The 13,038-nt window shown below is 40.5% G+C and overlaps 1 protein-coding gene across 3 annotated transcripts in view; it reads left to right on the top strand.

Annotated features, from left to right (window-relative positions):
* The window catches only part of hibch (3-hydroxyisobutyryl-CoA hydrolase), a 187,105-nt gene that overhangs the window by 25,703 nt on the left and 148,364 nt on the right, over positions 1-13,038 (top strand). For all 3 annotated transcript variants that reach the window (XM_041200215.1, XM_041200216.1, XM_041200214.1), the window contains 2 exons: positions 462-542; positions 1,134-1,186. In XM_041200215.1, coding sequence (XP_041056149.1) covers positions 462-542; positions 1,134-1,186 — 134 coding nt within the window. The remainder of the gene's footprint in view (positions 1-461; positions 543-1,133; positions 1,187-13,038) is intronic.

Here is a 13,038-nt window from a genome sequence, read left to right as displayed (position 1 = left end):
CAACTGTGGCCACACACTTATGGTGCCATAGCTGGCTGTCCTATTTTAAAAAAGCATTGCAGACTGCGCTAATGTATTTGATTCCAATGTTGTGTAGCTGCTGCTGGAAGCATTTTTGTTCCCATCATCCAGAAAGCGCTTATCCCAAGCCACTCATCTCCAGTTATATCACTGAAACAGCAGAATTTTTTATGTGTATATTCTTGTTCAATAAAGCATAGCTTCTGTACAGCTTCTACATTAGTGGCATTACAGAGATTAATAAAAATGTAAATTGATCCAACAGTCAATGGCTTTGTATTCAGCTACAATTGTTGGGGATTAGATCTCCTCTATAATTTGTATTTTGTACTAGAAGACAGGACCAGAACTCCTTGACTGAATGAAGGCTAAGTGTGTATTTTGTGTCTCTATTTATTAAGTCCTTGACTTCCTGGCTTCTTTCACTGTTTCCTATTTAGCTGTTACGGAGGCAGGAAAAGTTGGAGACAGATTGGCAGAAGATTTCTTCAAGGAAGAGTATATTCTAAATAATGCAATTGGTATGTAAACCAGAACACGATAATTAGTCTCCTGCTAAAATAGTCTGAAAGGACTATTATTTATGCATTTTCTCCATCACTATTCTCCTGGTTCTTTGCTACTTTGACCATTCTTATGTTATTCCTGAGCTGAGACAAATTAACCTTTCTCTGGGCTTTCTATCTCTTTTCTGCTGAGCTCTGGGAGGTAGCTAATTGCTAGAAATCTTTTTTTTTATTCTCCTCCTTTGTCCAGAGGTAGGAAGGTGCCTGTATCTTCATGTTCTCAGGTGGATTTATTACAGCTTCAACCCAACAGTTTTATGTAGCATGAACACAAAGAACAAAGATTAGGTCTGTTTCTTTAAACTATCTAATCTGCCTGCTTGTTCCGGTGCAATATCCTCCCTCACCCCTACTCTCTTACGCTGTTTCACTTGAAGATTGTACTTGATCACAACTTCTTGAGCGCAATATGGGAATGGTTGATGCATATCTATGGTTAGTTTCATGTTTTAAGTCCAAATGAAATAATGTGAGAAGCTTGCTGTTAATAGTCTAAAAAAAAGACTTGATCAAAGATTTGAAAAAATAACTCAATATTTCCTTTAGGAAACTGCCAGATTCCATACGTAGCCCTTATTGATGGAATAACAATGGGTGGGGTAAGTATGTTTTCTCCTCTCTTGGTTGAGTTAATAATTTAGTTCTACACTTTAGGCATGTCATCTCTTTGTCATATGGACAGGAATCTAAATACATTGATGTTGAAACACGGAAACAAGCTATTTGTCCAAAACCAATCTCTGCTGGCCTTTACCCTTCATGTAAGCAAATAGCCTAAATCGTATTTATCCATGTGTTTCCATATGCCTTCTATATATAAATACATTATATAGCATCCTTGCATCACTCACCTTCTTCCCCACATCTAAGTGTCTTTGTTTCTCTAACTTAAGGTTTGGTTAATTTGGCATTGTAGAAAGAAAATGTGTTCAGGAGTTTTTCACAATTCTCTCCCTACTCCCGCACCGTTGCCTCTGATGTCCCCCAAGGATCTATCCTTGGCCCCCTCCTTTTGCTCTCATCTACAGGCAGCCCCTTGGTGACATCATCCAAAAGCACCATGTTACTTTTCACATCTACGCTGACAACATCCAGCTCTAGCTCACCACCACCACCTTTCTCGATTCCTCCACCGTTACAAAATTATCAGGTAGTTTGTCCGACACCAAATTCTGGATGAGTGGAAATTTCCCTCAATTAAATATTGAAAAAATTGTTTTCAGTCCCTGCTCCAAATTTGATTCTCTAGCTACCGACTCTACCCCTCCTTGGCAACTGTCTGAGGCTGAACGATACCATCCTCAACTTCGGTGTCATATTTGGCCCTGAGGTAAGCTTCTGATTACAAATTCGTGCCATCACAAAAACCACCTAATTCCATGTCGGTAATATCGCCCAATTTCTCCTCTGCTGTTGCAACCCTCGTTCGTTATTCATTCCTTTGTTACCTCTAGACTTGGCTGTTCCAATGTACTCCTGGCTGGTCTCTTTCATTCTACCCTCATAAGCTTGAGGTCACCCAAACGATGACCTCCTACGTCCCAAACCACACCAAGCTCCGTTCACCCCTCACCCCTGTGCTTGCTGATGCACATTGGAGCACTGTCATGCAGCACCTTGGTTTTAAAATTCACATCCTTAGTTTCAAATCCCTCCATGGTCTCATTCTTTCCATCTCAGGAATCTCCTACAGCCCCACAACATTCCGAGATATTGGCGCTCATGTAATTCTGGCCTCATGGGCATCTGTGATTTTCATAAGATCATAGAAGATAAGAGCAAGAGTAGGCCATTTGGCCCATGGAGCCTCCTGTGCCATTCAGTAAGATCACTGCCTTCAGCTGCCCAGGCCCTAATCTCTGAAGTTCACTCCATAAACCTCTTCACCTCGCTTCTCTTTCATCTTTCTAAATGCTCTTTAAAACTTACCTCTTTTATCAAGCCTTTGGTCATTAGCCCTGACGTTTCTTTACATAGTTCAATGTCAAATATTGTTTGATACTACTTACGTGCAACACCTTGGGACGTGTTACTATGTTGAAGGTGAATTATAAATAAAAGTTGCTACTGTTATTGTAAATCTGCTACAGTGATATGCCTTATATAGCTAACAGATGGAGACATTGAGCAATTCTGGTGGATATGCATCATTTAGTTTGTCCATAAACATGGGCGTTATTATCTTAGAAGTGGAACCAAAATTGCATACAATAATACACACCAGTACTAGTCAACATATTCTACACTGTTAAGTTTGGGGCTATCAGGGTGAAGATTGTTTACTCGCAAAATTATTTCACACGTTTGACTGATCATCAAAAAAATCTAGAAATACAGTAAGTCTTTGCTTTAAATTGCCCCGTTTTAAGTTGTTTCAATTTTATTTTGTGCTTTTAATGGGGCCAGTATTCACGTTTAGCGTGTAGATTTGCATTAATGTCATTTAGAACCGGGTGTGACATTGGACCGCGTGATCTATTTTGGACTGGTTTCTCCAGCCAGCCAACCCTCCTCCCGAAGGGTGGAAGGGGGTGATCGGCGGTGAGTGAGAAGTTTGGGGAGTGGGAGGGTTGACCAGTGGGAAGCTTGGGGAGTACAATCAGTGGCAAGTGGGAGTGTTGGGGAGCAGGAGAGGTGAGGAACAAAGAAGCAGCGAGCGGGCGATAAGTAGAAAGAGCTACCATATTTCTTTTCTGTTTTTAAATTTATTTTATTTTCCAAGTTATCTTGTTTACAGATATAGCAATTCAGCAATGTACAGTATTTAAACAGGCAGGGTATAATTTTTTACTGTTTTTTTTCTAACTGGAAAGGTCCTACAGAATCTAGCTAAAGTTTTGCATTGGCTGCAATGGGAAAATCTGATTAGTTTCGTTTCAAGTTGCACTTTTCAGGAATGCATCTATAACATTCAACGAGGAATTACTGTATTGGTGCAGGAATGAAGAACATCTAGGGATAAGTTATCAAGGATGTTAAAATAAGCTTTAAATTAGTTTGAATGGGAAAGGTTTTTTATTTTATCTTTTATTGCATGTATTCCTGTGCCATGCAAATCAATAACATTGCAGGTTAGACATTGTTAACTAAGGGTCAAAGGTTTCAAAAGATGAAAAATTATATAGTGATGCTCAACGACACGTGGAAGCAGTAACAGACGATACATGCAATTCTGAATTCCCGCTTTTTACAATACTGAAATGGTTTCACAGGATTTCGAGTGGGGGGGTGGGGGGGTGGAATTCCATTTCCTCACCATTCATCCTGAATTCTTGGAATGGAGGTGGCACTGTCTTTTATTTCATTGAGCTTTATTTGCTCATCCCAACATGGCGTCTTAAAAAATAAACACCATTTTAATTTTGTGGCAGCTTAAGAATCTGCAACAGATCTCAGGACCAAGCCAGTAGTTTCTGGATTTTTTAAACTTTTATAATTTTCCTCAAGATGATATTAGTATTTGATATCCATTTTGGAATTCCTGTTCCATTTTTGATGTCTAGTGCCTGTATTGGATGTATCCATGTCACAGTGATATTCTCTGTACTTTGCTCTAGCAATGTGAATTAACCTAAACTCCATAAACTATTTTCACTTCACCAGTGTGACAGTTTCCATTCCCACACCAGCTATACTCATTACCTGTCTGAGTGAGATTATCAATTTTCATTTAATTACAGGAAAATTCTTGGTCCTGCTTTTATTAGTCCGTGAGTAGCATCTAGTCATTCAGGGTTGGAACCCATGTAGGTTGCAAACTCATTAGATTTGAGGTTGAGCCAATTCCCAGAGTTGGAAAGGCAGCGTGCTAACGCCTTGCATCACTAAGTGCCCAGAAAGCACTTTACACACTTGACTATTACTATCTCAAATTTATCCACCAGCCAGAAATATCAGAGCGAGAGCTAAGACTTGGTTTTATAAGGATACTAAGTTTCAGAAAATTACTGATGAGTACGAATGAGGATTTCCACGCCAAAGAAAACCTCTGAGCATATATGACCTTTTTGAAATTTTAATCCTATGTTTAGGTACATCATTTGCAACGGCAGGAAAAAAATCATGAATTCTTATCTTTTTTGAAGGATATGAGCAGATTTGAGTCAAAATTGTAAGAGAAATTGGACTCTAAAATGAAATAGGCATGGTGGTGAAAAAAATGTATGGTGTTACATTCTGTGCTCCAGAATGCAACCTGTATCCATAATCCCTCACATAGTGATCTCTCAGTCTCAATTTTGCTAATAGAGTTGAAGAATTGAGGGAAGATGAAAAGGAAATAGGTGAATGGCTCAGCCTAATCTCTGAGAGTGACATTGTCTAATGCTGGGATATAGCCTGCATACCTCCTTAGGTTAATTGTGCATGATGTGCTTGAGGATCTAAAGAGGGGATTTTTTTCCCCAAGAAACCTATTTTGAGTACAAGCTTCAGAAAAGGACAGTGCAATAACATATGTTTGAGAGAACAGGAACTTGGTAGTAAAATATTGGCAGTTCCATTCATAACTACATTTGTTATTACTTTCAATTATAATGGGTGCTACAGGCTTGTAGGTAACGAAAATTAGACTCTATTGTTGGTTTCTAAATCACCTGAAATGCGGAAGCACCATCACTTTACTAAATAACTTATGAAAGAATTTATAATATGTGATCGAAAATGTTATCCTTGACTATAGATTAGAGATTCTTTTACATAGCCATATCCTTAAATGTCCCAGATAATTTGCATTGTTTTCATGGAGAAGAAATATCAGGAAGCATCTCCTTTCACATTTTAAAAAAATCTCTTCTCACCATTGTATCTAGCTTTCAAGTACGTAAACGTATCTCACTTAAGACATACGTTTTCTAAGTGGCTCTACCATTAGGTCATCAGATTTATCTCATTTTCTGTATTTGTATTGAACTAACAAACTGTTTCTGTTGCCATAATAACATTTTTTGCAATGAAAACATTCTTTGTTTTGAGTAACTGAGACTCAGAAGTCATGCCAAAAAGATTTAAATCTACTGACTTAAATAAAGGAAACCTATAAACAACAGCAACAATTTACATTCATACCATGCTTTTAACATAAAATGCCCCAATGCGTTTCGCAGGATCATTATCAACAAAATATGACAGAACCAAGTGAGGAGATATTAGGTCAGATGATCCACAGCTTGGCCGAGAAATGGGCATTGTGGAGTTCCTTAAAGGAGGAAGGTGAGGTGGAGAAGTGTAGGAAGGGAGCTCCAGAGCTTAGGTCCTTGGTAACTGAAAGCAGGGCCACCAATGGTGGGTGATTAAAATTGGGGATGCTCAATAGACTCTAGTTGAGAAGCACAGATATCTCAGGATCGTGGGGCTGGAGGAGATAGGGAGGGTTGAGGCCATAGAAGGGTTTGAAAACAAGGATTAGAATTTTAAAATCAAGATGTTGCTTGACTGGGAGGCAGAGTAGATCAGTGAGCACAGGGATGGTAGGTGAATAGGATCTGATTGTGAGTTAAGACACAGGCAGCAGAGTTTTGGATGATGTCAAGTTTACGGAGGGTAGAATGTGGGAGAACAGCCAGGAGCCTTCAATAATATGAGAACAGCTCTATTAAATATAACTGTATTTATTCTCTTTTAATTGCACATTGTGTTGACCAAGAAAGTAGGTTCTAATTATTGTTTATGATTCAATTCCAAGAACGTTCTTATTGAATAACACCAACTTTATTCAGTTTACTGATTTCTACAAGGCTATTTATTGACTTCTGTGATTGTTAAAAGCAAGAGAGTGTGGTGGAAAATTAAATGTAGATTAATATCATCTTTGAGTAATTTTATTGAGATTTAAGATGTTTAAATTGGCCAGTGGATGCTGATTTCACTAAGTGTAACAATCAAATTACATTATTACAAACTTCTGGCAACAACTCTTATCCCAATTTATTTCATTGAATTTGACACAGTTTCATAATACAGAGCCATGGAGGGAGGGGTTAATCCATTTTGTTTAGATAATACCAACAGGGCTTTCCTAGTGGTTCAATAGATATTCACAGAATAGCTGAGCTACGAATACGAGTAAGGTCACAGGTTTGATCCCTGCCTATGATAGCTAGAGGCAAAATTGGTAACAGCTGTGATGTTTATTTTTTTTTTAGTTTGTTCCCTTTGTCTTATTAACACCACCACCACAAACCCCCCTCCCCGCCCCTCACCTCAGTTGCAGTGTCGACTGACACACTGTCAAAACACAGATAAAGAATGGCATGTCAGTAAGGTACTGGAGAGTGCTTGGTACCTTTGGAGTCCAGTAAATGCCTTTTGATGAGAAGAGCAGAAATGAAAACTAGAAAAAAAAACTTAACAGGCCATCTCAGCATAAATTGCTTAATCCAGGTGCAAGTTTCAGTAAATGAAGTTGCAAGGCTTGGACAAAAGTATTGAAGACAAATATCTATTAATCAAGTTGACCAGAAGGGTGGGGGTCACTGAATATTTATGGTAACACCTGTTTAGGTAGTTAATGTAGCTGAACTGTCAGAATGATGGATTATGAGTAAAACAAAATGTTGTGTATAAATGTAACCCTTGATATCACTAGCTGTTTGTAGTTTTCAGCGGTTCAGCAATTTTTGCTTAAGTGCACAGGTGCTACTTTGCTTTATATCTCACTTAAGCTGCCATAGGAATTTTGTCGCATTAGAACACTCATAAGTGCATGGCTTATCCACGCAGAATTCCATTCCGAATGCATATCTTAAACCCCTGTTAACCTTGTTGGTTGGTTCAATTTGTATAACACTGTTAGGAAGATAATTCAGTTTAAACAGTAGGGAGTGTCCATATTGCAAAAACTGTGGGTTACAGAATATAACTACTATAAAGAGAAGGGCACTCATTACTAGTAATTTTTAGATTAGTTAACAAGTGGCAATTGCTTTCCCAGTAAGAGCACCTTTTTTCAAATTAAGATTTCTGTAGGGTGGCTTTAGTAACTAGAATAGAAAGTTAGATTCATCTCCAGTTAAATAGTATAATCCTTTTTCATTAGATACAAGAAGTGAGATTTTAGCGAACTCAAAACCTACCCACTTGCACAGAATTAAAATTGGGCCCAAGATGTCATAGCTAACATTTGATTGATTTTTAAATTGCTGTTTTTCTGCTCCATGTATTGCCGTTTCCATTAGAATTGGGTGAAACAGCTGAGATTCAGGAACCACACCAAGTTCTGCCTTGCATTGTCTCACAGAAACCTGTGGCTGATCATTTACCCTTCAATATATATATATATATATATATATGCACATAATATCAAAGTGACAAAAACCAATTATAGAAATTAACATAAATGCTCAGATAAATAGAATAAATAAATAGTGGCATCTAAAGAAGTAATCTTAAGCTCAATTTAAAAAATATAAAAAATGCATAGCCAATGTGGATAAATCTTTTAAATTCTCACCATCAGTCTGTAAGAAAATTAAAGAAAACAACAAACTCATACACATTACATTCAGTTCTAAAAATGTATAAAGGTCTGATTAATCTGGTAAGTGAGGCATTCTAACATCAATCAAATGGCATTTACTCACAAATGGACTGCTCACTGCTCAGTTTGGGTTCCATCAGGGTCACTCAGTTCCAGAGTTCATTACGATCTTCAATCAAATATGTACAAATGAGCTGAATACCAGGGCTGAGGTGAGAATGACTGTCCTTGACATCAAAGTGGCGTTTAACTGTGTGAAGCACCAAGGACCTCTAGTAAAACTGAAGTCAGTGGGAATTGGCGGGGAAAAGCTCTTCACTGACTGGACTCAGACCTAGCATAAGGAAGATAATTGACCTCCAACCACCCCACAACCATCTGAACCCCAGGACATCACTGGAAGAGTTCCTCTGGGTAGTGTCCTAGGCGCAACCTTCTCCAGCTGTTTCATTGATGAACTTGCATCCATCATAAAGGTCAGCCGTTGAGATATTCACTAAAGATTGCACAATATTTGGTTCCAATTGCAACTCCTCATTCCATGCCCACATGCAGCATGATCCAGACAACATTCTGGCTTGGGCTGATTAGCGGCAAGTAACAAGTGCCAGGCAATGACCAACTCCAACAAAACTCACCTCTCCTTGCCAATCAGTGGCATTGCCATCACCTAATCTTCCATCATCAACGTTTGGGAGGACGCCATTGACCAGAAACATAACTGGACCAGCCACACAATACAGTGGTTACAAGTCTAGATCAAAGGCTAGGAATTCTGTGGCGTGAGAGTCACCTTTGGCCCCTACAACCTTCCCACCATCTGCAAGGCATGAAACAGGAATGTGATGGAATATGCTGCACTTTTCTGGATTGGTGCAGTTCCAAGAAGACTTAAGAAGCTCAGCACCATCCAGGACAAAACATCCCACTTGATTGACAACCTATCCACCATATTAGAAATCCACTTCCTCCACCATGTCTTCAGTGTGTGCTATCCACAGGAATGCACGACAGCAACTCGCCAGGTGTCTAAACATTTAAGCCTCAATCTGGGGGGGCACCATGGCAGTGGGTGGGTATGCCAGCTGCGTCACATTCCTAGGCCATTTCCCGAGTCAGTTTCGGGGAGGGAGTAGCAGCAGAGCTGCACACTGTTAAAGGCCGATTAAAGTTCTGATTGTCAGAAGCTAACTGAAATTTTCAAGTCAGCCCCCCAGTTCACTGAAGATGTCAGAGAATATTGAAGCTGCCTGGAGGCTGCCTTCTGGCAGCAGACCAGAGGGAAAGTGGTCCAGGCATACTTAGAGACCCTCCCCACATTCCTGGCTTCAGCTGTAGCCACAGACCGCCCTGCGGAGGGATTCTCCCCCTTACATGATGGTAGCCCTGGCTTCATAAGACATTCCTTATGTTAACGAAGTTGGAGAGGGGGTGTCTCCATCTTTGGGTGCCCTCTCTCTCTCGCCTGAAAAGGCAGGCTTTTACTACTTACGAGCTGGAGAACCTCCCATTGAATCTCCAGGCTTAAGAGATAACCCTCTGTCCTTCAATTGATTTATTCGTGGAAAATCACAGCCAGGTGACTGATCCCCCAATCGTGTGGGCTTCTGACCCCCATTTGACCCTGACAGTTAGGTTCTTACATCTTTGGGGAATATCCTGTCCCGGGTTTCTTCAGCAGCACCTCCCAAACCTGCACAAAGCAAGATCCCATAAACTGCAACAATATCTGAGGGAGGAATATTGGTAAGGACGCAGTACACCTCGCTGCATTAATAGAGCCAAAGACCAAAACAGGCAAGTGTTTGACTTAATGAGCTGGATTTTCCTGTTGAGATGTGAGGCTGAACTGTGTCAGTCGGGCAAAAGAAAGAGATGGGTGGGATCCCATGTGTACAAATTCGACTCCCCTTTTTGGTGCTGGCCATTTTCACCAGTGGAGGAAACAAGGTGGGTCGCCACCTGATGTACACAATGTGGACATCGGGAATTCCATTGTAAGGACTGCTGAAGCAGTTATCTGGTATTTTGATGGAGCCGCATGGGATTTGGAAGCTTGTGTGAACCATGCCAGCTCAGTGCAGTCGGGAACATGGCTGGAGGCCCCTTGGAAGTGCGGGTAAACTTTGAAGAGTTTGCAGGTAAGAAGACTTTGCAGGTAAGAACACTTTTGCATTGCCTTGACCCGGAAGATCCTGCAAAGGCTAAAGGGAAGTTGGAGGAGGAAGGGGATGGTCCCTGAACACACAGAGTCAGGCCAAAAATCTGCCACCAATGGGGCATCAGCCCATTGAGGCAAGCATGAATAACCTATCCTCCAAGCAGAAATCTGCCACTGGATATAGGTGCAGTTCCCTCACACCTGCAGATCATTCAGGCAGAGCAGTTTCAGCAGCAGCCTCATTCCATGGGGAAGGGCGTTGGGACCGAGATGGGAGGAATGCATTGTCTGTCTCTAGATCCACTACTCCATGGGTCACAATGTATTTTTAAATGATTTTTCCAGCTCGCTATACGGCCAAGCATGAGCTATCAATTTCAGAATTGATTTCAGAACCACTCAATGCCCAGGTTTCTTCAATAAAAACAAAATTATTAGTTTATTATAAAACCAGACTTGTTGAGTAGAAAGGCAAAGCTTATTAACATACAGTATGAAATATGAAAGCATAATAATTACTCTTTATAAATCCTCGAACTCTTTCTCACGCGCACATACAAACATCAAAAAAGAGGAATTCTGCCAAAAGGTTCAAAGGAAAAGGATAAAAGATGGAGTCCTTGAAATGGTGTTTGGGTTATATGGTTGGTTTCTCAATACTGGTCCATGAAACAATCTGACTCTTGCACTACTTTTCAGGAGGACTTCAAGGAAACTTGCACTCAGTCTATTTCAGGACGTAGAATGACTCAGAGTAACTTCCATTCACTTTTTGCTTTGAACTGGTGTCAAGAGTTGTTGTCTTCTTTCCCCAAGCAGTTGATCCTTCTTATCTTCTCCAAAGCAAACAGTCTGCCAGCTTTTAAACACAGTTTTCAAGGCATTGTTTATTTTCAAAGTCATAAACCATCATGTGACTCTTTTGTAAATAGCCCTCTGGGATCAAGAGATTTCCAGCTTCTTTACAACTGCTTAATTACCTTTTCTTGTAAAATGCTGTGTTTTCCAGGAACAACAGTAACCAGAGAGTCCTTGCATTAACCCTTTAAAGGGTAGCATATTTTTAAAAAACACAAATTCTTCCAGAAAGTTATTAGCCCTTGAAGATGAACCATTTTCCATGATTAAAGTGCATGACCATGCCTTGGAAAAATGAAACATCATATTTATATGCGTTTCATTACAGTGTAAAAAAATAAACATAATTATTAAACCACTTCCACACACTCATTCACTTTTCATGCAAAACTAATAGTTATTCTCTATATCATTTTGGCATTTAGACAGTTTGAAGCAAAGTTAAATTCTAGCAAAGCACTGAATGTTTTTTCCCCCCACTGTGGACAACCTTTAAGTGAGAAGATTGTAATAACGAACTCCATTGAAATACTCTGGCATTCTGGTTTTTAAATTTTTCCATAAAGGCTAAGGGGTTGTGATCAGTATATACCAATGTCTCCTGTATCCATGGCGGACATACAAGTCAAAATGTTTAAGAGTTAATGGCAAGCCCAGGGTTTCCTTTTCCACCTTGGAGTATCTTTTTGGTGTCGATTTAACTTTTTGGAAAAGTATCCCATTGGCCTTTCTGTGCCCGATTCATTGTCTTGTAAAAGGACCGCACCTATCCCCAGGTTACTAACATCAATTGTTGCTTTGAAGGGTTTAGAGAAATTTGGAGCCGGCAACACAGGCTTATTGATCAAAATTGCTTTCAGCCTTTCAAATGCTGCTTGGCGCTCCCCTGACCACACTACCTTGGCTTTCTTTAGTAGCAAACCTGTCAGTGGAGCAGCTAAAGTGCTGAATTTTGGTACAAATTTGTGGTAAAACCCGCAAATCCCCAAATACCTCCTGATCTTTTCCTTAGTTTTAGAGGCAGGGAATTCCACGGATGCCTGTACTTCTGCTGTTCTTGGCAACACTTGTCCTTGCCCTACTATATGCCCTAGGTATGTTACTCGTGCTTTCACTTTTGTCAAGGTTTATTACCAAATCAGTTGACTGTAGTTTTCTAAACAGAGCTTCTAATTGTTTTAAGTGGTCCTTCCACTACATATCAGTACGTCATCAAGTTAAATCACACAATTAAGAACACTGGCTGCCACTTGGTTCATTCATCTCTGGAAAGTTGCTGTGAGAAGCCTTGTTAGATGATCTTGCTGTTCTGCATCTAAATATGAAAACATGGGGCTGAATTTTGCCGTCGGCGAGCTGGGGGCGGGGCCCGCTCGCCGACGCATAAAATGACATGGGATGACTTCGGGGGGAATGGCCAATTGAGGCTATTAACAGGATCATTGAAACAATTAATGTCCTGTCCAATCTTAAGGCTGGCGGGCAGGCCAAGACCCCCGGCGGGCTTCTGAAAAAACATGAAACCTCACCCACTGGCGGGATGAGGCTTCGTGTAGGGATTTAAAAAGTTTGTGTTATTTATGAACATGTCCCATCTCATTGTCACATGAGGGGGACATGTTAAGGATTTCTTTTCTATTTTTAACGTTTTTAAAACTGTCAGCGATCTCCCTGAGGCAGCATTTAGCCGCAGGGAGATGTGCGTTCTTTTATGCGCATGCGTGAAAGAGCACACTCGCTTTTAGGGACCCCACCCCGCACAGGGAGCACATAGCGCTTCCTGGTGGACGTCATGCTGAGCAGGCCTCAATTGGCCCGCCCACGTAAAATGGCGGTGGGGATCGGCTCCCCGCCCGCCGGAGATTAGGTCGGGCTCACCGCCTGACAGGCAGAAAATTCTGCCCATGGTGTCCAATCTCCCTAATATTTCAGTGTTAACTAACCAGATAGTAGGA

The sequence above is a fragment of the Carcharodon carcharias genome, chromosome 12 (genome assembly GCF_017639515.1).
Source record: "Carcharodon carcharias isolate sCarCar2 chromosome 12, sCarCar2.pri, whole genome shotgun sequence".
In the NCBI taxonomy this organism is placed as follows: Eukaryota; Metazoa; Chordata; class Chondrichthyes; order Lamniformes; family Lamnidae; genus Carcharodon; species Carcharodon carcharias.
Note: the sequence above shows the minus strand (reverse complement) of the source record. Positions and strands in the feature narration are given on the sequence as shown.